Genomic DNA, 25,500 nt, shown 5'->3' on the forward strand with positions numbered 1-25,500 from the left:
TTAACACTGTGATCCTCTCTCCCCTATAAAGGTTTTCTTAGAGGTCCTCTCCCGCTTCTCTTTTACCCCTTGGGAGCGCTTTCTTTACCGTCGGCGTCATGTATCGGCCGCCGCCGTATAACCGCTCTGGCGGCAGGGGCGGTGGCGGCGTTGGGGGCTTCCGCCACCCCTCCTTACCCCCTCAGAATCTAAACTTCGCCTTTCCCGGCAATCTTCAAGGCCACGTAAACCCTCCAAACCCCTTCCAGAACCCTAGCTTCCTCCAACCTCCCTTTTTGCCCTACCTCCAGAACCCATTCTTTCCTCAGCCGAATCCTTCCCCCAACCCCCAAGCCCTTCTTGACAGGGTCAATGCCGCCGCCACTAAGGCTCACCGGGACCTCGTCGCCGCCGGTGAGAGCGTCTCGTCGTGGAAAGTGTCGCAGGCCGCTCTCCTCGCTCTAAAGATCGATTCTTGGAGCGCCTTAGGGTTTCAAATTCAGGATGTTCCATCCCTCCACAGCCTAATCGTCACAGAAGGAAAGGTGGGTTCTTCCTTTCCTCAATCTCTATACACTTTTCTTTTGTCGAACTATAGGAAAACCACAGGATCGAGAAACTTCTGTTTTGTTTTCTTTTGTTCTTTTGTATGTTGTTTTTCCTTAACTCTAGGTGTTTATCAGATAAGTGCATTTATACACTGTTTCCTTGGTGCACGGAGGATCACGTCACTGTATGATTTGGAGGTTGCAGTATGCAAGAACGAGGGCGTTGAGCGGTTTGAGGAGCTTGGTCTGGGACCGCTGCTTCGGCACCCACTCGTCGAGCATTATTTCTCTCTTGCTTCTGATGTGACTGATATCTTCAAGATAACGACCGAGGAAATTATTGATTCATTAAAAACTTTTATGGAGAAACACAAGAAGACAATCATGGTGGAGGAATTTTTGGATTTTCTTGCTGAGAATAAGTTGGTATCATCCAAGGAAAAGCTTTGTGTGCGCATTCAGAGCTTAGGGTATGCCTAACCTACCTTATTTTTAAAAGTTCTAAGCTTCTTAAAGGAGTGGTGTTGAGTTGATGTCTCTGTTGCTGCACCAATCATTTAATTCTAATGCATCTTCTGTTTTGACGGAAAGATTAACTTAATGGTGTGAAAGATTTTTAATATTAATGTTTTTGTTGGTTTTGTTTTTTTAAGCATGGTCTTGGATACAACATGATATTGCCCATCTAAAAAAAAAAGTTAACCTCATTATATGTTGACAAAAGATTACATTTGAAGATATATTTTGTTTAATTGATCCAGTAGATCATCATATATTTAATAGTGTTTACAGAAAAATGTCACACATGAAATGTTAAGGAAGTTGTCTCATTAATATTTCATAGCAAGTTAAATGGCCAAATTGGTTATAGGTTTGCTCTTATGTACCATATGCTAATGTTAATATGCATACATGTTTAGATTACTAATATGCTTCAGGTCTTTGATCATGTATTGGTAAGTCAAGTATTTTACTAGTGTCTTCGTCTAACATTGATATAGAAATAAATTTGGAACACTCATGCTTCATAGGTATCTCGTTACAAGTATTTTTCATGGGTAATGGTGCTGTAAGGATATGTTATTTATCCTTTTTTCTTATTTCAGTAGTGTCATCCTTTCATCTCTATATTTACTTGTTATTCTGAATTCTGAATTCTGAATCAACAATTTCTGGAGTTCTCACTGTGAACTTGTCTTCTACGGTTCTACCACAGTCTTTTCACTATGAGCTTTTCATCTATAAAATTTTGCATAATCTGTGCCCTTCCTTCTTGGTTGGAGTGTATATATATATATATATATATATACACACACACACACACACACACACACACACACACAATTAGATCCTTTTTTGCTAATGTTGCTGCTCAGCCTGCTCTAGAAGTAAGTTAGTATCATACTTCATCTAGGCTTTTTTTTTTAGCACACATTTCTCTGCAGAACTTGTGCAAGCACTGTCACACACACTTCTCTGCAATTTTTGTGTAAGTTTTTCTATGGTTAAGTCAGTCAAAAGTATATTATTTATATCACTAAAATCATGCTTATTTTCTTATTTTTCTTGCTTATATTTCTTTATTTGGTTGAATAACAGATGAGCATTACCAGAAAATTGCTCTTCTCTTGAATTGGCCAAAAATGCAGTCATGTTGTCCTTCTTTAGTTAGATTGTTGACTGATGGTTTTCTGTTATTTCAACTGTCCTAGTTTCTGTGTGACTTCTAAACTGCAATTTTGCTGATGGCAAGGAGATCCATTCACAACAATACCAAACAACAAGGAGGCCATAATGTCCCAACTAGTTGGAGATTTATTATTAATCTGAATATGGGAACCTCAATTGTATATACTTATTATCATTCTGACATATTTGTAACCGTGGGTAGTTAGGCGGAACTACTTGATAATTTGGGCATCTTTGTCTATCATGCAACCCTCTTGGATTTTGTTCTTCTGTGTGTATTTTAAATTTGTGGACTATATTTATTATATTATTATATAATACATTAAAGTTAAATAAAATAAACAAATTAAAAATGAAATAAAAAATTATAATACCAATAACATTAAGAATATCATTATTTTCATTAACAGAATATGAAAGTGAAAGAATAGAAAAATTTTCCAATTTAATTTATATTTTCTTATGCTTTATCATGTTGTGTGGTGTCTTGATTTCTATGTATAATATAGTGAAACCTAGATTGTCTTTTGAAGAGCAAGATGCCACTTTTATTCCCCAATTAATCTGTGGTAAAATGCAATAGGCAGCACCAACCTTTTACTTTTAATTTCTCCATGTTCATATGGTTTCTTTCTCTTTGTCAAAATCTTATGCCTTTATAGTTTCTTTGGATTTTTACGATTTGGCTATTATTTTCTATTTTGCCATTGTCTAGGATGAAACTTGTTTTTTTAATATAACATTATGTCCCACTTGTCTCATGTTTTTCCTAGGATAAATCAGTTTTCTAAAATGCTTATTTTAGATCACAAAACTCATTTTCTACTAGGTCTTTGTTAATTGGTTGTCATCCATAGGTTGCATATATCTTACATTCGGGAAGCCAAAAAAGCAGAAAAGGCAACTATCAGCAAATGTTTTGATGAAAACAAACATTCTGCTCCACAAAATAGAAAAAGGAACTCATCACAGCCTCCAAATATGCGCTTGCAAAAGCAGGTGCTTGAGAAGAGGTTTGGTTTGTTATCAAAGCGTATCCAGACCTTTTCATCTCGATGGGATGATTTTTCTGGTAAACATATCCGCTTCGAGTCCTCTGATAGTGATGATGTTGATGATGATGTCAACTATGATGATGATGATGGCAACGATGATGATTCTTTTGAGAATGATAAAGGATTTATGTGCCAAAATCAAAGTTCTCATGATAGAGACAATGGCAAGCGTGTGAGTAGCTGTCCTTATCCATCCACAACTGAAGAAATGGTTCGTCTTGGGCTCAGACCTGAAACAACTAAAAAATCAACTCCTGATAGTGATAAGTCAACAAAGAGCCGAGGTAAGAAGTCGTGTGACAAGAAAAGGAAGTTTGAAGAGAAGAAGGGTCATTCTTCATGCAAGTTGCTTAAAAAGGACTCCATCAAGTCAAATGGCCTAGAGAGATTGCATGAATCTACTCTTGCTAGCGTTGACATCGAGAAGTTCATTACAACATGGAAGGAGGCTTGCCGGGAGCATTCGATTACTGAGGTATGCACAATAAGATTAATGCTATTGGCTGCAAAATATGATGATAGTTAAATACTCTAATTTTGCATTGTTGTCATTGCTTGTTTCTACATGCTTTTCTTTGGCATATATGCTGGCAAAGGAGTCTCATACTTCATAACATATTAGACTTTGTTATATACTTATATCATATTCGAACAACTAAAATATTACATGTTTACTGTGTTAAATTTCCATCTGAGGGTATTATCGACATTTTTTGTGAAGTGAACAAACTCTTACACCAAAATTTACTAATTGCTGCAGGTTCTTGATATGATGGTGGATTTCTATGCTCCAACAGTCACGCAAAAGAGAAGGTTGAAGAGAATCTTGTTGTCACACCCTGGTGTTGTCTTACTGAATATTGCTGTAAGTTTTCCCTCAGCAATGTTATTTCTCTTATATGAAATGTTTCAACAACAGTCATAAACTGAATGTCTTGGGAATTTGCCCTCAGTACTGAATATTGCTGTAACCTTCATTCACATTAGTTGATCACTTTCCTCACAAGTCTTGGGAATTTGTACTTGGTAACTGCAGATAACATCCATTAAACATGGAATGGTTGATAGTCTTTATGATTCTTTGCAAGCCTTTGGTGAAGCTGAATTAAGTGCCACCAAGTCTGGTTTCTCTGCTGAGATGATATATATTGGTGGGACTGTGAATAAAGAAACTGCTATGATAAATGCTAACGAGAGCACGAATGGATTGAGCAAGAGTAAGCACTTTATCTTTTTTGTACTTCTTTAACACCACATATCCCTTGCTTGTTCTTCTTTCCAAAAAAAATAAGATGTACTTACAATTTTTGCAGTTGATTTTTTCTTTATCTTGTGAAATCATCAAGGACAAGATGTTTTTTTTTCTCTCTTTATGTTCACATTTTATTTGATGCATACCATGGTTTAAGGTTTAGGACATAACATTTGGTACAAACTGGTACTTACCATTTTGATGATAGACTGTTATGCTAAGTGTACAATTTTTCTCAGTCTAGTTTGAACTTGATCCAGTAAGCGCACCATATCGGGCTTACTAGACAGTAAATTGACTGGTACCAAACTGCATCAGACTATAGGTTTACCCTTTACCGTCAGGACCACTCGCCCCTCGTTTTATTAAATGTGTCGGACGATGTGTTTTTTTTCTTTCTTCTCTGTCGATATCAATATGCATTGGCACTTACCAATACCAGAATGATCTGCCAACTGATATCAGTTCTGGACTGAGATTGAGATTTCAATCTTCAGCGCAGAAGTTGTGAGTTTTTCTCTTAAGGTAAACCCGTTGGGAATAGCTCAGATTGAGGATAAGATGAGGAGCTGTTTAAGATGGTATAAACATGTCGAAGAAGGCTTGTAGATTCATCAGTTGAATCTAATTGGCAAGTCGGTTAGTGCTATGTGTGCAAAGAGAGAGACACTTAGACACAAGAAAACTTCATCATAAAGACCACAGATGGACTTGTCGGTTTAGTTTGACTGGTTACATTGCTCTAAATAAAGCTCAATGGCATAAAAAAGATTGCTGTTACTGGTCCAATGTAGAGGCCACCTTATTGACTGTTGTTGTCATCGTCAATTTCTCTCTTGATGTGGAAGTGTTATTTTTACCATGAATATCTACTTTGACATTGTGATTCATATTGCAGGATTCTTATCTGGTTCCGATGCTTGCACATTTTAGCTCTCTCCTTTATCTCGAATTTTCATTTTCAAGTTTGGATTTTTATGTGTACTAAAAGTAAAAAATTGTAGATTCTTGACTTTTTATTCTTGCCCATGTGCAGGTGTAACTGTAGATGACATCATTAAGAAAATTTCTGATTATTTGGAGTTGGAAAATTCTGTTGACAGAGAAAGTGCTTTGCATTCAGGAAGGATATTATGGTTATTAAAACAGCTTTGTAATTGTGAGAGTTGGCTGGTAACTCATTTTTCTGTGGACAAATTTAGTTCTTTTGGTTATGGAAATTTTTTAGAGTTCTTAGAAAGATATGCTTCATTGTTGCCACGTGAACTATATCAATTTTTAAATGAGGTCCCTTTTGATCCATCGTCAGTGTACTTTTCCATGCGTGAACAACAACTGAGAGCTATGCTATGTCAGGCTGACTATAACTGGATAAAAGATTGTTCTATGTCCAAAGTTGATGCTTTTGTGCTTCTTAAAAGGCAATTTCCAACAACCAGCTTCCACATTGTTGGAGATAAATCTGATAAATGCTTTTCGAATCTTATCAAGTGCCAGGAAGATAATCATGGTCCAGGCTGTGTTCTATTTTCTGCAGCATTGTTGGGGAAGCAGTGGTCAGTGTCAGAACACGATGAGAAAATGATTCACCAACAAGCATACACATCTGGAACTTCTGCTTTTGACAATGCCATTGAATGTTTGCTTGCAGCCCCCATGTTGTCGGATCTACTATCCTGGTCGCACTGGGATCTTGTATATGCTCCTTCATTTGGTCCACTAATAGACTGGTTGTTGAATGACTTCCACACTAAAGAACTATCTTGTATAGCAACAAGGGATGGGAAATTAATCAGGATTGCTTCTTCAGCAACTGTTGATGAGTTTCTGGAAGCTTTGATTCAACTTTCTTCATTCCAAGTGGCTTTAAAATTGTTATCACTGTTGTCTTTGTATAGAGGGACAAGTCATGCTCCTTTATCCCTTCTAAAGTGCTATGCACAACGAGCCATGGATGTTATTATAAGAAATTTCATTGATTCAAGTGAGGCTGCCAGGGAGAATTCTATTGATACAAGTTATCTGCAAGATTTGCCGACTTTTCGCGGAGACTTTAATATTTTACCCTGTTCTGGTGATTTTCAAGTAATTTCCCAATTTACACAGGAGAGCATGCTTGGCAAAAGCATTTCTAAGATGAATAAAGCTTTTGCTGTTATTGCAAGGATTATACTTGAATGTCTAGGTCTTCTACCTTCAGAATTCTGGAACTTTGCAGCAGATATATTGGTCTCTGGTCTTCGATTCTTTACTAAGCAAGCTCCTCTGGTTATTTTGAACGAATGCAATCAGCCTGATCAACGTCTCATGCTTCATGACATTGGATTTTCACTTGGAGTAACAGAATGGGTTCAAGACTACCATGACTTCAGTTCCACAACTGTGATGAACTCAAGGACATCAAAACCAACTTATTCTTTGTGTTCTGAATCTGGTGTGGATGGAGATCATACACCAGAGTTATTTGTGAACCCTTCCTTTAGCAATGACAATTTTCATATTAGCATTAGAAATGATGTTCCTTTTCCAAGGAAGAACAATGAATCTTTTTCTGGAGGTAAACAGAAGGAATCTGTTGATTTACATCCTGGGTGTCAGAAAGAGTGTGATGATGACTTCAACATGAAAATTCTTACTGGTGTGACCATTGACAACTCAAGTATGCCAGACTACAAAAAGATGCAAGACGCAACCACTATCATTGAGGCTATTCGCCGTGAAGAGTTTGGTTTGGACCGAAATCTTAATGATAAAGAGAGTTGTTTATTAAAGAAACAGCATGCACGGCTTGGAAGAGCGCTTCATTGTTTATCACAAGAATTATATTCTCAGGATTCTCATCTACTTTTGGAACTTGTAAGTTCATTGACTCCATAGCTTTAAGGCATTTAAGCACGTTTGTGTTGTAGCTCTCCTACTTGTCTTAAAAATTGAACATTCAATTTTTTACTTATTTTTTTATTTATGATTTAGATCAGATTGTCCTATTCTTCCTACTTTTTGATACGTCAGCAGTTCAATCCATTTATCAATTCAACAATTAACAATTACCTGGAATGCAATTCATCAATGCCATGCGTCAACCTCACTGAATACTCTTCTAATAAAATAAATTTACTCTGGTTTTCCTATGGTGATTTTAGTGTTCAGAAACTAAATATTTTCCTAGCTTAACAATTTGGATTTGTATGTAGGTTTACAAATAATTATGCAGTAGCAAGCTAGGATGCAAGTATACAATGTAGGTATATAACATCACAAGTAGAAGGGTAAAAAACTAATTAGAAGGATTGCTTGATTGGAATAGATATGATTTTCAAGGTTCTTGAATTGACTCCAATCTGATTGGAGTTCAATCAGTTTATAGCCAAGGAATGATTTAACTTATTGATCGAACAAAGCACCAGCACTTCATGGTAGGAAAAAAAGAATCTCAAGGATGGAGATTCAAACTGATGCTTTCGACTGCCTTCTTGAAAGTTTACATAATTGACTTCTTAATCCTTTTTACACAAAGCCTCTCAGGCTTTTCTTTTGTCATCCATTCGTCATCAGAGAAAGTGGTTGTTTTCTCTTGGTCTTTCTTTGAGTCATGCAATTCTTACTTTTACAATTGGGATTTGTTTTTAGTTCCATTATTGTCAAACTTCTTTTTAAATAATTGTGAATTTGATATTTTTCTGTACCATCCAAATTTTCTTCCTCTTGGTGGCCAATTTTAAATATGCTATCTTTGGAATGCCTGAAGTGACTTGTATTTGCACTTAGTTACACAGTTTTTTTGTTACCTTCCCATGCTTGTTGATTTTGACTGTTGTAGTGTTGTTGATAATACAGTTGTGTCAGGTCTTATATTTAAGCTTCTCTTGTTTCCTCTCCCCCAGTATTTTAGTGAACCATACCTGTTAGCATTTTTACTGACGTTTGATTATATATCAGGTACAAAATGCTGATGACAATGTTTACTTACATAGCGTGGAGCCAACACTAGTCTTCATTCTTCAGGAGACTGGTATTGTTGTTTTAAACAATGAGGTCGGGTTCTCTGCTGACAACATTAGAGCACTTTGTGATATTGGAAACTCAACCAAAAAAGGATCAAGTGCAGGATATATAGGACATAAAGGCATTGGGTTCAAATCAGTATTTCGGGTAGGTTGGATCCATACTGTGCTGGTTCATTATGCTGATTTCATGTTAGAATATGTTTCTTGTGGAGTATGAGATCCATATACTTGCTGCACATTTAATACCCTCGAGATAAATTGCTAAAGTGTGGTAAGCTATAAAATAACATGTACTTGGGTCTGTTTTGGTCTCTAAACTGTGGTTTGAAAATTTTGATTTGGTAGATTCTGGTCAACATCCACTTGAAATGATATGCCCAAACCACCAAATTACTGGGGAATCGGCTGGATTTGGCTGATTTCTGATGACAGCTAAGACCAGCAATGTTCTAGCTGTTCCTACTGTCCTGGTCAATATTCAACCCTTTGTTTGCTTGCCTGATCTATATTCCATTTGATTCCATTTTCTGCGGTGGGCCTTTGACCAGTCCCAAACAATTCAGGAACTACTCCTGCCAATTCATTCCATAATATGTCTGGTTGATTGCAAAAAGTTAAAAATTTTTATTTGTAGTACACTATGGCTTCTCCCCAAGCTGGAGCCACGTGCACTGCTCTTTTTGTTTAGTATGCTATGTCTCTGGCAATGATCCATCTATTCTATCTTTGAAATCTAAACCAACAAGTCATCTTAAATCTGAAAATTTTTATTTCCCCTATAGTCTGCTAAGCAGGCTGAGACCTATTAGCATTGGTTGGAACCGATTGAAGTTATGGTCTCAACCAAAGCAATTCATGAAACTACGTTATCTGGCTTTTTTTTTTTTTTTTTTTTTTCTTTTCTAGTTATGAGGAATTCGCCAGTTTTCATATATCTCCAGAGTTGATTATTTTGTTAACTGTGGGTAATCACTACTTAATAGTATGGACTGGTAAAGGTTTTGGGTTAGTTCTGACATTATTAGTGTTCTTGGGATCACTTCTGATCTTGAAAAGGTAGATATCAGAGTTATGTTCTGTTGGAAAATAAGTGAGAATATTAGAAATAAAATTCTTCTGCTAAATTTCAGGTAATATGATGTGTGAGTTAGAAACAGGTTTCTTGGATAAAGCTAAGTAGCTGCTTATGGATGATATACTGTTCACTTACTTTCGGCGATATTGCTGCCCTATAGAATACTATAGGAGTATTTTGCTAGGAGGGGTATCTAGAAATGTGCTAAAGTGCCATGAAGGAGATTAAATTGCTGCTAGGAATTGTTTTTTCAAGTCCATGCTAATGGATGAGACAGCCCCTTAATTAATGGCTAATAAGGTCGATTGGAATATATCATCAGAAGGGGTAAAGAAACAGTCATTAATCACCATTTTGTGCGCATGTTTCTACTCTGATGATTCCCTAATTTCATGTGCAAATTAAAATCTTTTTTGGTGACAGAACACATTTCTTTTCTGGTGATTAATCGAAAGTTTTTTCTTGGTGATGGAAAACCTTGCTCTGAAATATGGAGAACTATATAATTATGCATTTTAGACATCCCAAATTCATGCTAACTGTTTGATTCATATGCATAACCTGCATAATTGCTTCTTGATTTTTGTCATCATTCATCATTCTTCAGTTATTCTTCATCCTTCCTCGGTGTGCATGGTCACATCTTTCTTTTTCACCGTATGGTAAGTATGTTGGCTGATATTGCAACATCGCCTGTCTATTTTTTCCTCTTAAACTTATTTTAACTGATTTCATGCAAGTGATAATAAAAGGTAGCTTTCGTTGTCTAAATTCATTGATCTGCAGGTAACGGATGCTCCTGAAATCCATTCTAATGGGTTTCATGTTAAATTCGATATTAGTGAGGGTCAGATTGGTTTTGTATTGCCAACAGTTATCTCTCCTTGTAATATGGACATGTTAAAAGAATTGTTATCTGGAGAGGATATACAAGCTGATTTTACTTCCTGGAGTACTGGTATAATTCTTCCATTCAGGTCCAAGTTAGTACGAGGAACAACTATGAGCTCCATCATATCCATGTTTTCGGATCTTCATCCATCCTTATTGTTGTTCCTTCATAGGCTTCGATGTATCAGGTTTAAGAATATGCTCAATAATACATCTATTGTTCTGAGAAGAGAAACAATGGATGATGGAATTGTTAAGGTTTCTCATGGCAATGAGAGCATGAGTTGGTTGGTAGTAAGTAAAAAGTTGCAGGCAAGTGTCATTCGCCAGGGTGCACGAACTACAGAGATTGCCATGGCCTTCACACTGCAGGAGTCTGAGGGTGGAGAATACAGGCCACTTCTGAGCCAACAACCTGCTTTTGCTTTTCTTCCTCTCAGAAATTATGGTCTCAAATTTATTCTTCAAGGGGATTTCATTTTACCTTCTTCTAGAGAAGAAGTTGATGGAGATAGTGCTTGGAACCAGTGGTTGTTATCTGAATTCCCAGCTTTATTTGTTAGTGCGGAACAATCCTTTTGCTCTCTTCCTTGCTATCGGGAGAATCCAGGAAAGGCTGTAACAGCCTATATGAGTTTTGTTCCACTTGCTGGGGAAGTTCATGGGTTCTTTTCTCATCTTCCACACATGATTATTTCCAAGTTGCGCATGTCAAATTGCTTATTGTTGGATGGACCTAGTTTGGTTTGGGTATTGCCTTGCAGAACACTGAGAGGTTGGGATGAAAAGTTTCACCTTCTTTTATCTGATAGGTTGCTTCAGAAACATCTTGGTCTTGGTTATTTGAATAAGGATGTTATTTTGTCTGATACACTAGCTAAGGCTCTTGGTGTTCAAAATTATGGACCTAAAGTTTTGATTGATCTCATCTCATCTTTATCTCGTTCTAGAGATGGTATCAACTCTTTGGGTCTAAACTGGTTATCTTCTTGGTTTATTATTCTTTATTCTGCATTGTCATCCCAGTCTTCTGTGCAGTTTTCTGCAAATATTCGGATGGAATCTGACCTACTCAAGACACTTAGAAAAATTCCACTTATTCCACTTTCGGATGGCTCATATGCCTCCATGAATGATGGTCCAATATGGTTGCCATGTGATATCTGTGGTGCTGGGACTGAAGGCAAACAGTATCAAAATGATTTTCCTAGATTGTATGACAAACTTAGGATTGTCAACCCTTTGCTTTTCTCTGCCCCAGACATTACTACAAATTACATGGAACAGAAAAAGGTAGACAACCTGATACAGATGCTATACAAAATTGGTGTCCAACAGTTGTCTTCTCATGAAGTAATAAAAAGTCACATTCTGTGTGCCTTAGATAAAGAAACTAAACAAGATGAAGATAACAGCTGGAAGATTGAATATTTATCTTTTATTATGGGTCATCTTCAGTTACCTTGTGCAAGTTGTGAATCAGAAAAGGAAGACATAATTGCTGAGTTACGCAAAAGATCCATAGTTTTGACAAATGCTGGTTACAGATGCCCAGATAATGAACCAATACACTTTTCCAAAGAGTATGGTAATCCTGTAGACATTTGTAAACTGAGCACATTAGATTTTCAGTGGCTTGAAGTTGATCTTGCATATCTGAAGCATCCTAGTACCCGTTCATTATCATCTGTGCCAACAATTTGGAGGGATTTTTTCAGAGAGTTAGGTGTCACTGATTTTGTGCAAATTAGCTGTGTTAAAAAGCATGCAGCTGATGTTTTACTTTCTGTGGGTCCGATTTGTGATAAAGATCTTATGATTGAAACTTCATTCATCAACGACTGGGAATCATCCGAGTTAAATTATTTGTTATCTATCTTATCTGCTGAGAAGTGTCGAGATAAATGTATTTATCTTCTGGAAGTCCTTGATAAAATGTGGGATAATTATTATAGTGGAAAAACGAAAAGCTTTGTTATCTCCAAATCTTCTGGGTACAAGAAACCTATTGAATCGTCTTTTATGAAGAGCATACGTAACATTGGATGGATTGCATCAAGCATGGACTTGGAACTTCACCAGTCAAAAGATCTATTTTTTGATTGTGAGGAAATTCGATCTGTTCTGGGTAACATGGTGCCCTATGCTGTTCCGCAGGTTGTGAATATTAAATTTCTGTTTATATCTTGTATATACATGATTTAATAGTATGATTTAATAGCAATTGTATAGAATTTTCTTTTGTATTCTCCAATAGTTGGTTTCAGAGTAATGTTAAATTCGTTTTGTTGGTTTTTGTTGTGCAGATTACTAGCAAATTGCTTTTGAAAGAGATTGGGTTCAAGACGCAGCTATCACATGATGATGCCTTGACAATGCTCAACTACTGGAGAGTATCAAAGGCTCCTTTCCTTGCAAGGTACTCTTTTATTATTTAACTCCCTCATAACTTTCTGTTTTGTGATTTTATTTGTAGATTCTTTTTTGCAATTAAGGATTCATGACTTGAGCACTAATGGTATGCCAATTATTCAATTAAACATGATGTACAATTGTGACTTCTATAACTGTAAACACTTGTAGAAGAAAAACCTTGGGAGAAAGTAGAAACAATAGTGCTACTGTAATTTAATAGCAAGCTTTTGTGTTTGACGAACTATACTCTTGGTAATTATTGAAGGATTTTGCCAGAGCAAATGAATAAGGTCAAAATTGTTAACTGATTCAGATATATTCATTGCATTGAGCACGTGCATTAGAAAGTATGTTAGGATGGGTATTGGGTAAGTGTTTGCGTTGAAATGTTCTTTTTGGGTTGTGATTTTAGCATACTAGCTGGTCAAGACCTGAACCATTTAATTATTTTTTTCATGCTGAATACTAGCTTACTATCAACATCGGATATGCTCAACAGGAATCCCACCAGACCATACTGTGCATTAAGATTTGCTGATTTAGACCCAGCCTATGAACCTAATGGGTCAACAGTTGGGTTTGGTTGGTTAGTGTTGGTTGAAGTTGATGCCCCTATAAAGATTATATTAATAGAGTCTTAGCAATGTATCTATTTCAACTTCCATGAGCATCATTAGGATTATCTGGATTTTTTCAAGCTTGGATTTTTATTAAACTAAGCTGAACTTGGTTTATTTCATGACAGTAAAATTCCACATGCAAATAGTTCAAGAGTGGTTTGATTCTTTTGTAGCTTTAGGAAAGAATAAGTATATATTGTAATTCTCTTGATCGTTGCAACATTTATTTGTAAAATGCTGCTATTTTGTATTACATGGCCACACTCATATATTAAAACTTTAGCAGAATCTTGTGCTCATTTGTGCTAAGAGTATTACATACATAGCTGGGATAGTTATTAGGGTTCCTAATCTTGAATCAGCAATTGCCTATGTAGCATGCATGTGGATACAAGAGGTAGCACGGTATAGACACGTTGACACAGCATATCTTTGGAAATTAGGAACATATGGGTGATAACTATATATTTTATGTATATTTCCTTGCAATAATATTTTGGAAATTTTGCACTTCATGGTAAGTCAGAAGTCCAAAATTCATACATATTTCCTGTAGTATAATATATTATGTCATAAGCTAACATAATTGTGCATAAAACTTGTGTCCTTAATCCTTATATTTTCTGAGGTATCCAACACATTAGGATTTATCTATAGTGTCGATGCTTGATAAAATACAAGTGGATGCTGATATAAGAAACATTTATGGAGTGTCGTGCTCCACAGGTATTGAAATATCATTGGTAGATCATGTGGAAGTTCAACATGTAGGTCGGAAAGGATATATTTTTTCTCTCTGGTAATTTGATTAGTGCTTAAGCCTTGATCTTTTAGTTTTTCATGTTCTATTTTATAGAGAAACTAAATTCATGAAGAAAATTTTGTTACTGAGTTAATTAATGATGTATCATCTTTAGATTTTTATGGCTAGGGCCTAGGAGATTGTTCCTTTTTGGGCATTCTAGTGAGCGAGCTGAATCATAAAGATGTTCTATTAAACGTGGTTATAGTTACCTAAAAGAAGGATTGTTTAATATGTTATTGCACCATTTTTTCTTGATTTTTCTCCATTTGTTCATGATTTTTATTCTTCAGTTTAGTAGTGTATAACATGCTGCTTGTTGACATTGTTTCAGTGTGAATCAAATGTCGAAGTTCTATACCTTTATCTGGGATGGGGTTGCTACTTCAAGATTGAATATAAATAAAGAATTCATTTCAAGTTGTTTTATATTTGTCCCATTCCTCAATACTTCTACATCTAAGAACGCTACTTATGGAACTTTTCTTTCACCAAAGGATGTGTTTTGGCATGATCCAACTGGATGTGTTGAGAAGGTTAAGGAAGTGCTCCAGTGCATTCAAAAGAGGAAGTCAGATTTCCTTCCATGTGAAATGCTGTCCTCTGTCTACCCTGGCCTTCGTGAATTTTTTGTGCAAGTGTGCCATGTGCATGAGGTTCCTCCATTTGGTAGTTATCTTCAAATATTACTCCAGTTATCAAGTGTCACTTTGCCCTCACAGGCAGCTCATGCAGTAAGTGCACTATTGTCTCTGATGGTCTCTGTCTATATACGCACATATATGTTGAATCTCTATTTTTTTCGTTTATATATCTCTCTGTATGTCTGTTGTTCTCAGGAACATGTTTAGTGACAGTTTATCCCTTTTTCAGGTTTTTCGGGTTTTCTTGAGATGGTCTGATGATGTTAAATCTGGATTGGTGAAGTCCAAGGACATTCTTGACTTAAGAAATGATCTTCATAATTTGGAAAGCAGAGTACTTCCAACCATGCAGGATAAATGGGTGTCTCTCCATTCTTCATTTGGTCTCGTATGTTGGGCTGACGATGAGGACCTGAAGCTGCAGTTTAAACATTCTAATGGCATTGACTTCTTGCAGTTTGGTGAACTTAATAATGAAGAGAAAGAAATGCTCTCTGGAAAGATTGCTGAATTATTCAAAAAATTAGGTCTTCCTGCCCTTTCAGAGGTATGAGGCCATTTTTTTGGGAAATTCTGGAGGTTGTTATTTTATTTATTCATTCATTTTCATCAACTAAAGTGTGCTGCTGCATGCTTCAGGTTGTGTTTCGTGAAGCAATATTTTATGGGACAAGAGACAACAACGAAAAGATGTCTTTGATAAATTGGGTCTTACCTTATGCTCAACGCTACATTTATAAACTGTATCCAGACAAATATTCGAACTTGAAACAGTTTGGGCTTGAGAAGCTAATCCAGCTACAAGTTGTTGTAGTTGAGAAGTTGTTCTACAAGCACTCTCTGAGAGGTGGTGGTAATACTTCTAAGAAGCGCTTTGAATGCTGCTGCCTTTTGCAGGTCCGGGACCTATATCTTTTCTTTTTTTTGTTTAAATCTTATGCTTATATTTTTTGTAGACCAAGCTTTTGTGTGCTGGAGTTTTCATTTCTTAGGTGTTCTTATTATTATAGATCCTCTTCATGCTTGACTTTAATGGTTGTATGTAATTTTATACATGTAGAAATCTTCTGAATTAGTTGTGCTAAGAATGAAAGTTGTGAAAGATATGCTTGTGAACTTAAGAGCAAATGTCCTTCCAAGTTCTTGACAAACCTTAGTTTATACAATATTTTGATTGAAAATTCTTTAGGACCTTATCCTCAGTGTAATATGAATTTTCCACTTGCTTTTGCTTTTGTTTTTATTTATCATGGATTAATTTCATGGATTATTTTTGAAAATGTTCTTATTGCTGATGGAAGATGCCCTGAGTGATGCATCATGAGCTGAGGTAACTGGCATGCCCCATGCTGGCACCTGTACTAGGTAACTACATCAGTGATGTTCCATTAGCCAAGCTACATTGCATACCTCATGCCTGCGCCCATATTATGGCCCAGAACATTCCACATCCAAGTAAAATGTCTGTAATCATTTGTTTTCGCTTTTTCTTCTACTCTGCTGGTTGGTATCTCTGCTATGGTTAACTCACTTATGATCTTTCTCAAAGTCTTTTTACATGTTATCCTTTAAATTAGTTCCAAGCCTCCAGGACAATTGCATCAGGTAGCTAGCACACTTGCACAAAACTGTCAGAATAATAAAATATCAGATGAAATGATATCAATGTCATAGAAATTTCTCCTAAATGCAATATGTGGGAATGCTCCAAAGATTAAAAAAACATTTGTTTTATTTGTTCTGTGTTTTTGTTGAAATTTCGTATTTAAATTAAACAAAAAGTTAACATAAGTTGCGTTCACCTTGCTGACATCATGTAGAAGGTTTTTTTAACTGGATGTTTATGATATAGGATATAGGAGCTATCAAATAGCTAATTTGTTTCTTTTACACTCTTACATGCTGATTTAGATAAAATTTACTGAATTAATGGTTTGGTGTTATGTTATTTGGTGGAAATTTCTCAATCTGAAATCATTTTTTAAGGGTGTCTGTACAAACAGGCCATTAATGCTTTGATTGTGTACAACTGCACATAGCATGTGAAAGGGCTCAGGTGAGTGAAATTTTGGGTCTGCACTGTGGATTCAATGAATTAATGCAAAAACTGCCTTAACCAGGGTTAAGTAGCTCCCTGTCTCTCTTAATGATGAAAAGATCTACATGTTGGTAATTATATATTCCAAGATCCCAAGTTGCAAGTGTTGTCAGTAACATATAGCTTTAAGCTTTGTTTACGACCTTTTATTAACTTAATCTGATGACATATGCTTTGAAGTTGTTCTTGTGTGTCCTTGATACCTTTTCTATTATCATGCTGAGACATTAAAGTTTGCTTGTTTCTTCAGGGGAGTGTTCTATATGCTACTCATACTGCAGATTCACACTCCATATTCTTGGAGCTCTCACGATTTTTCTTTGATGGGTCTGCCGAGCTACACTTTGCAAATTTTCTTCACATGGTCACAACCATGGCAGAATCTGGCTCAAGCATTGACCAGACAGAATTTTTCATTGTGAATAGTCAAAAGGTTCCAAGGCTACCTGATGAAGAACCTGTTTGGTCTCTATCTTCCGCGGTGGAAGAACTTGATTCTATCACCCAGCCAATACTTGCTCCCTGCTCTAATGCTGAGCAGAATGCTTCTATACCTCAAAGGAAACCAGGCATCTGTCCAAGTTGGCCACCTACAGATTGGAAAACTGCCCCGGATTTTAGTCATGCAAGAAGATATCCTCTCTGGTCAAGACCAGGGATGGAGTCATATAGTGGCTCTGAGGTGCAGCTGAGAAACCCGCCTGGACTTACCACACAAGTTGAGGTTCTTCCTGATCCCATTGAGATTGATGAAGATTGGGTTGTAGAAAAGGGCTTGGCTTCAAAGAGCTCATCTGTGTTGCAAGATGATTCTGGGATACTGAAAGAAGAAACTCAGTTGGTGGATTCTTTTGATGCTCTCGACAGCCAGGTTAATTCTGTCTCAGAAACCAAAAATGAAAAAATTGATCCATCGGTGCGTCCTGGCCCAGATTTAAGCTTGAAAATTTTGTCGAGTTCACTTGAAAGGGCTAATATTTGTCTGCAAACACTAGATGACCAGCAAACACGTAGAACTGGCAGGCTCGGGGAGATCATTGCCTACAATTATCTAAATAGGAAAATGGGTCCAAATATGGTGAAATGGGTGAATGAACAAACTGAGAGTGGCTTACCATATGACCTGATCATCGGACAGGAAAGCCGGGAGTATGTCGAAGTTAAGACCACCAGATACGCAAGTAAAAACTGGTTCGAAGTGTCAGTACGGGAATGGCAATTTGCATCAGAAATGGGTAATTCGTTCACCATAGCACATGTGGCTCTGTCGGGCGAGAAGAAGGCCAGTATCACACTATTGAAGAATCCTCTGAAACTTTGCCATCAGAATGCTTTGCGGTTAGCAATTTTCATGTCAACTCAAATCAGGGACTCAGTGGTCTGCAGTTAGAATGAGTAATCTTATCTTGGTCACCAGTTAGAATGAGTAATCTTATCTTTGTCAGTTTTATTCTCTTGCTCCCATTTGTAAGGAATGATGTGTTGGCTTAATTGGCTCAAATATCTGATCGAGATCAGGTTTGGGTGGAAGTTCTTTCGGAAACCCTTTCACATCTCCTTGATAACATTTGACAGAGGGCAGATGTTATGGTAAGGTTTTTCTTTTACGATCTGGTGATCAGAGCTCGAATCACATGCATTGATGTTTGGCGGAGTTCAAACCACATACATTGATGCTTAATTGCCACATTAGCCATAATGGAACATTTGATTCAGGCGAAGAGTGGCAATGTTGAGCGATAGTTTGTATTGATCAACATATATGTTTTTAATATTGATCGTTGATGTGTAAATAATATATATCCTTTTTCCCTTATTTTTTATATTTGTATATTAGGTAAATTCTCATGAAAGTCATTGCCAGTTTGCCACTGCATATATATATATATTTATTTATTTATTGGTGGGGAAGGAAAAGGGGGGAAGCAGAGGTAACAGGTCAACACACTTGTTGACTCGGGATGCAAGTCCAGCCTCTCCCTACTTATCCGTCACAACTGGGTCACGAGGTCCGCCGCTGCGATCAAAAAGACGACCGGAAGAAGGGAGGTTGCAGGAAGCTTGGCCATGAATTTGCGTGTGCCGTTGCTGTTGCTCCTCCTACTCCTATTCCTGCCGCCGCAGCCATCGTCGTCGTCGTCGGATCTTAATCCAAACGTGTTCGAGGCGGATGCGAGCAACTGTACAAACATTCCCTACCCTTTCGGCGTCCGAAACCTGTCTTCCTTCATCCCCGGTTTCGAGATCGACTGCAACGTCCGCGGCGGCCTTCCCACTCTGTCGATCGGCACCAAGAAGCTACAACTCCTGAACATATCGGTGCAAGAAGGCTACGTGCGCGGCTTGCTCAGTCCGCTCGCCTTTGGGTACTGTAGCAGGGGACTTGCAGCCCCAACCACCGGGATCAGCCTGGAAGGCACTCCCTTCAGCTTCTCCGACACCAGGAACAAGTACACGGTGATCGGCTGCGACGCCATGGTCGTCTTCCAGGGCCCCGGCGGTTCCCACGCTCACAACGACATCAGGGGATGCGTGGCGTTCTGCGCCTCCCCGTTCACCCAGCAGAGCATGGTGAACGGCTATTGCTCCGGCATCGGCTGCTGTCAGGCCGCCGTCCCCCGCGGTCTCAAGAGCTTCAACGCCAGCCACAGCAGCATCAGGAACCTCACCCACTGTCACGTCGACAACAGTACCTGCAGCGAGGTGTTCTTGGTCGACCAGAACGACTTCACCTTCTCTGCGAGAGACGTCAACACGATCACCGGTTCCACGACGCGGCCGGTTGTCCTGGACTGGGCGATAGGGAACGAGACGTGCGACGAGGTCAAGCACAGGAACAAGTCGGAACTCGCTTGCGGGCACAACAGCGACTGCTACGACTCCCCAAACGGAGGCTACCGCTGCAACTGCTCTCAAGGCTACGCCGGGAACCCATACCTATCAACTACACAAGGATGCACAGGTACATCATCTCCCAAGGGGAAAACAGTAGCCATCGCCGGTAACAGAGTATCCTCCAGTGTTAACCTAAACGGTGACCGTATGGATCGATGGCTTCGCAGATATCGACGAGTGTAGCTACCCACACTCGAACCCTTGCGTGTGGAAATGCATCAACAAGCGAGGGAGCTTCCACTGCCCTTGTCCTCCGGGAAGCAGTGGAGATGGCACACATGGAGGATCCGGTTGCCAAAGGGACACGTTCCTTGAGATTGGTTTAGGTAGTAGGTCATACTCAAATCTCCTTGAACTCCTCCTTCCGCAGTTTAATGGAGTCGCCATTAAATCCTTGTCGTGCAGGAGTTGGGCTGTCCCTTTTGGTCATGATCGTAGGAGGAGGCATCTGGGTATACTTCGGACTGCAGAGGAGAAGGCTCACCAAGCTCAAGCAACAGCACTTCCTGCAGAACGGAGGCTTGTTACTGCAGCAGCATGTCTCTTCGAGGGAGTTCAGCGCCAGAATCTTCACGATCGAGGAACTGGAAAGGGCGACCGACAACTTCGACGAGGTTAATGTGGTCGGCCGTGGAGGACACGGGACGGTGTACAGAGGCGTCCTACCGGATCAGCAGGTGGTGGCCATCAAGAGGTCAAAGTTCATGGACGAGAGCCAGATCGAACACTTCATAAACGAGGTGGCGATCCTCTTCAGAATCCGCCACAGGAACGTGGTTCGTCTGCTCGGCTGCTGCCTGGAAACTCAGATCCCGCTGCTGGTTTACGAGTTCGTGTCGAACGGAAGTCTGTTCCAACATCTCCACGAGAGCGGCGGCGCTCCTCCCCTGTCGTGGGAGACCCGTCTGAGGATTGCCGCGGAAACTGCAGGAGCGCTCGCCTTCTTGCACTGCAAGCCTTCCGCTCCGGTCATCCACCGGGACGTCAAGTCCGCCAACATACTTTTGGATGAGAATTACACGGCGAAGGTATCGGATTTCGGGGCTTCCCGATTGGTTCCGCTCAACCAAACTCATGTGACGACGCTCGTCCAGGGAACGCTCGGGTACTTGGATCCCGAGTACTTCCACACCAGCCAGCTGACGGAGAAGAGCGACGTGTATAGCTTCGGGGTGGTTCTGCTGGAGCTGCTGACTTCGGAGAAGCCGATATCGTTTTGCAGATCGGAGACGGCGAGGAACCTGGTGGCACATTTCTACACGTACCTGAAGGAGAACAACCTTCTTAATCTGGTGGATGCGAGGCTGGTGGAGGAGGCCGGGGCGATGCAGTTGCTGGCGATAGCTCAGGTCGCGAAGACTTGCGTGGCCCTGGAATCGTCGGAGAGGCCGACCATGAAGGAGTTGGCGGTGGAGCTCAGGGCACTGAGCAGGCTCATGAAGCGGCACGCGGAGTTGCGGCGTCCTCAGGAGGAGGAAGACGGCTCTTCACGCAGATTGGCGCCCCATGGAAGCGGGAACGATGTCGGACGAGACGACGACGCGGAAATGCATCTGTTGTGGCAAGACGACGTTGGATCATCCAAAAGCAGAGGAAATCCACCTCTGTGATTGCTGAACGGAGACATAATCCTGCAACCACGGAGACATAATTCTCTCTCTCCCCTCAGAGAATCAATCATCTTTACTGTACTTTGGGGACAAATAAACAATCAATTCTACATCGATTGAAACTTAAATCCGATTTTTAGACTATTTTCTCTTATTTTTAATAAAATCTCTCATATTGTAATATGAATATTATTTTAACCAATTTACAATTATCAATTAGAAAATCAGAATGTGCGATTGTTCAGAGTCAATGAAGAACAATTTGAGGAGAGAAATCATCTGAATTCTTTTAAGGAACTTTTATTTAGTTTCTTTCTTTTCGTTACATACTTTATACGACGGTAAAAAGATTATTTAGTAGTCTCAAAATAATATATTTTATAAAATCTTTGAAGGTGTTAGATAAATTATCGTAACATCATGAGCTCTAATCTTATCTTCGTCATTTATATATATATACATACATACATATATATATATATATAAAGCATTAAGAATCGTAGTACTTAAATTCTTTGATACTTTCAACAAATCTAAAGAGGAATATATATAAATTTGTTGGGGTCTCAATGTCATTTGAGATTTCAAATGAAAAGTAAGGAGTGTCAATACTTTCCACAGAAGAAAAGAAGAAGGAAAATGAGAAGGAAAACGGAAAGGACCAAAAGAAATAAGTAAAAAGGTCAGTTCAAAGGAGAGCAGAGTAGTTTCTCCCATGGAGCATCAGGTCAAATCAAGGATGCTCTGCAGATCATGACTTTGTCCCACACGGCGTTCACGGAAATGAAAAGCAAGAATTGACTCTGCAAGCCGAGACAAAGAAAAGCTTGGTTGCTGGCGATTCCCGTTTTGCGTTCCGACTTGTCTTCAGACGAAAACCAACGTAATGTGGACGCCAATACATGAGGTGGAGGTCTCGAAAAAGACTCTCCTCTCTCTCTCTCTCTCTCTCTCTCTCTCTATATATATATATATATATATATTGGAGGTTTGTGCTCGACTCCACTCCACAGCGTACTTGGACTGTGAACGTCGACCACTTTCCAAGCTTGGTTGGAACACATGACGAAGACAGCTACAGAAACGCGACACAGAAGACGACTCCGACGACTTCACATGTCAAGTCTTACTCGGAGCTCGAAGCTGCGTAGTAGAAGGCAATTGGTATATGGTAGAGAGAGAGAGGAGAGGATGAGGGAGACGAGGAGAGGAAGCATGAGTCCCTTGACATTTGTCGCTCTCCTCCAGCTGCTCAGTCTGCCACCACTTGCATCCGGTAATCGGCTGAATCCTTCGGTGTTGCAGAAGGATAGCCCCCACTGCTACGACATTCCCGTGCCCTTTCCCTTCGGCATCAACGGAACCGGCACTTTTCGTCCAGGGTTCGAGATTACCTGCAACAACACCCAAGGCAACCCTGCCATGCTGTCCTTCGGCGCCAATTTGCAATTCCAGTTGTTGAACATATCCTTGGAGGCACACACACAATCTCTCTCGCTCGTTCTCTGACTCTCTTTCGATTGAATCTATTCCAATGTTATTTTTGGATGAACTCGCAGGGCGGCTATGTCAGGATTGTGGGACGAGCCATAACATGGTTCTGTTACAACACCACCACCGGCGAGGACGTACCCTTCAGTCTTGCTATCGATCTCAAAGGAACCCCCTTCACCTACTCAGACACGATGAACAAGTTCACCGCCATCGGTTGCGACGCCATGGCCATGATCCAAGGCTCCGGTCCTCATAACTACACCGGCGGTTGCGTGTCTTTCTGCGCCACTCGCGACAGCGTCATCAGCGGCTCCTGCTCCGGCGTCGGGTGCTGCCAGGCTTCCGTGCCCAGGGGCCTCAAGAGTCTCAAGTTGAACTTCAGTAGCATCAGGACCATGACCGGCTCCAAGAAAGACACCTCGGGAGCATGTAGCAAGGCCTTCATCGTGGACAAAGACTGGTTCAAGTTCTCCACCGAGGACCTCGAGGCGAATGACAATGATGACAACAGGCCGGTGGTGTTGGAGTGGTCCATCGGCAACCAAACGTGCGAGGAAGTGCAGAGGAGGAAACCCCCGGACTACGCTTGCGTGGATGAGCACAGCCGGTGCTACAACTCGGGCAACGGCATCGGATACCGCTGCAACTGCTCCCAGGGCTACGCCGGGAACCCTTATGTTTCCGGTGGATGCCGAGGTATGAATTCATGCATCTTGAACCCAATTAGCTCTGTTCCGCAACTCATTCATGCTGTATCTGCACGCGCTTGCAGACATCGATGAGTGTATAGATCCAAGGATGAACAACTGCGTGTGGAGGTGTATCAACAAAGAAGGAGATTTTGATTGCATTTGCCCACCAGGATCCAGCGGCGACGGTAGAAAACAGGGCAGTGGCTGCAGAAAAGTTGCGCTTCTGGAGATTGGACTAGGCAAGCTCTTCCCTGCCGCCATCAAATTGATTAGTTAGTCCATAGATCTACTCAATCTCTGATGGTCATGCCGGTGCAGGTCTGGGTCTGGCTCTCTTGGTCATGCTGCTCCTCGTGGGCGTCTGCGCTTACTGGGGTGTGAAGAGAAGGAAGACGAGGAAGCTGAAGCAGAAGTACTTCCTGCAGAATGGAGGATTGCTGTTGCAGCAACAGATATCGTCGCGGCAGGCAGCGGCCAGGATATTTAGCTCGGAAGAGCTGGAGAGCGCAACCGAGAACTTCAACGAGACTCGAGTCCTCGGGCACGGGGGATACGGTACGGTGTACAGAGGGGTCCTATCCGACGGAAGAGTGGTGGCGATCAAGAAGTCCAAACTGGTCGACCAAAGCCAAATCGAGCAGTTCATCAACGAGGTAGTCATCCTTTCCCAGATCAACCACAAGAACGTCGTCAAGCTCCTGGGTTGCTGTTTGGAGACACAGGTGCCGCTGCTGGTGTACGAGTACATATCCAACGGAACCCTCTCGCATCACGTCCATGGCTCCAGGGTTCCGATGTCGTGGGAGAACCGGTTGAGGATCGCCGTGGAAACGGCAGGAGCACTTGCGTACTTGCACTCGGCGTCGGCGAAACCTATCATTCACAGGGACGTCAAGTCAGCGAACATACTTTTGGACGAGGATTACACGGCAAAGGTGTCGGACTTTGGAGCGTCAAGGTTGATCCCCTACGACCAGACTCATCTGACGACGTTGGTGCAGGGGACCCTCGGGTACCTCGACCCGGAGTACTTCCGGACGAGCATATTGACGGAGAAGAGCGATGTGTACAGCTTTGGTGTGGTTCTGATGGAGCTGTTGATGCGAGAGAAGCCCATATCACCTGGGAGGCCGGAAGAAGAGAGAAATCTGGCCTTCCGTTTTGTTACGTTGTTGGAAGAGAAGAGGCTCCTTAGCGTGGTGGACCGTCGAACGGTGGAGGAGGCAGGCGAGAGGCAGCTGCATGCGGCTGCGCAGCTGGCTAGAAGATGCTTGAACTTGAGAGGGGAAGACAGGCCCACGATGAAGGAGGTGACGGTCGAGCTCAACGCGCTCGGAAGGCTCTTGATGCAACATTCAGCACGGGAGAGACGTAAGAAAGGGCGGTCTCTCGGCGTGCCTTGGGAGTTCGGTGGCGGCGGCACCGAAGAAGAGAATGGATCGTCTGGAGTTTTCAGTGAGTCAGCATCTTTAACGGGACGGTAGTGTGATTTGCCCAAATTGTGGAGGCCCAAATTGCAATTTGGGCCATTACTTAAAAGAGTACTTGTCATCAGATTTTGATCTGTAACTACATTGCATCCATGAATTTCTATTATCCCTTGAAAATCTTCAGCTAACAGAGAAGAAAAAAAAAACCAACTTGACTAATTTTAGACTGAAAATTTTTGAATGGTTGATTCTGTCATTTGAACATAGACAAAATTCAACCACAAACAAGCAGTTCATTATGCTG

The 25,500-nt window shown here is 40.4% G+C and overlaps 2 protein-coding genes across 2 annotated transcripts; both read left to right on the forward strand.

The window, feature by feature from the left end:
* The first annotated feature begins 74 nt into the window (after positions 1-74).
* On the forward strand, positions 75-18,618 carry LOC103970535 (protein NO VEIN). Its single transcript, XM_009384338.3, has 13 exons — positions 75-524; positions 663-997; positions 3,074-3,746; positions 4,032-4,136; positions 4,308-4,488; positions 5,560-7,379; positions 8,463-8,675; positions 10,392-12,653; positions 12,803-12,915; positions 14,668-15,067; positions 15,207-15,524; positions 15,617-15,874; positions 17,326-18,618. The coding sequence occupies exons 1-13, from the start codon at positions 99-101 to the stop codon at positions 18,463-18,465; spliced, it is 8,244 nt and encodes a 2,747-aa protein (XP_009382613.2). The 5' UTR covers positions 75-98; the 3' UTR covers positions 18,466-18,618.
* A 382-nt stretch (positions 18,619-19,000) lies between these two features.
* Positions 19,001-25,368, forward strand: LOC103970540 (uncharacterized). Its single transcript, XM_009384345.3, has 7 exons — positions 19,001-20,037; positions 20,138-20,296; positions 20,376-21,576; positions 22,609-23,056; positions 23,140-23,770; positions 23,847-24,005; positions 24,085-25,368. The coding sequence occupies exons 1-7, from the start codon at positions 19,143-19,145 to the stop codon at positions 25,248-25,250; spliced, it is 4,659 nt and encodes a 1,552-aa protein (XP_009382620.3). The 5' UTR covers positions 19,001-19,142; the 3' UTR covers positions 25,251-25,368.
* Positions 25,369-25,500: the final 132 nt, after the last annotated feature.

The sequence above is a fragment of the Musa acuminata genome, chromosome BXJ3-11 (genome assembly GCF_036884655.1).
Source record: "Musa acuminata AAA Group cultivar baxijiao chromosome BXJ3-11, Cavendish_Baxijiao_AAA, whole genome shotgun sequence".
In the NCBI taxonomy this organism is placed as follows: Eukaryota; Viridiplantae; Streptophyta; class Magnoliopsida; order Zingiberales; family Musaceae; genus Musa; species Musa acuminata.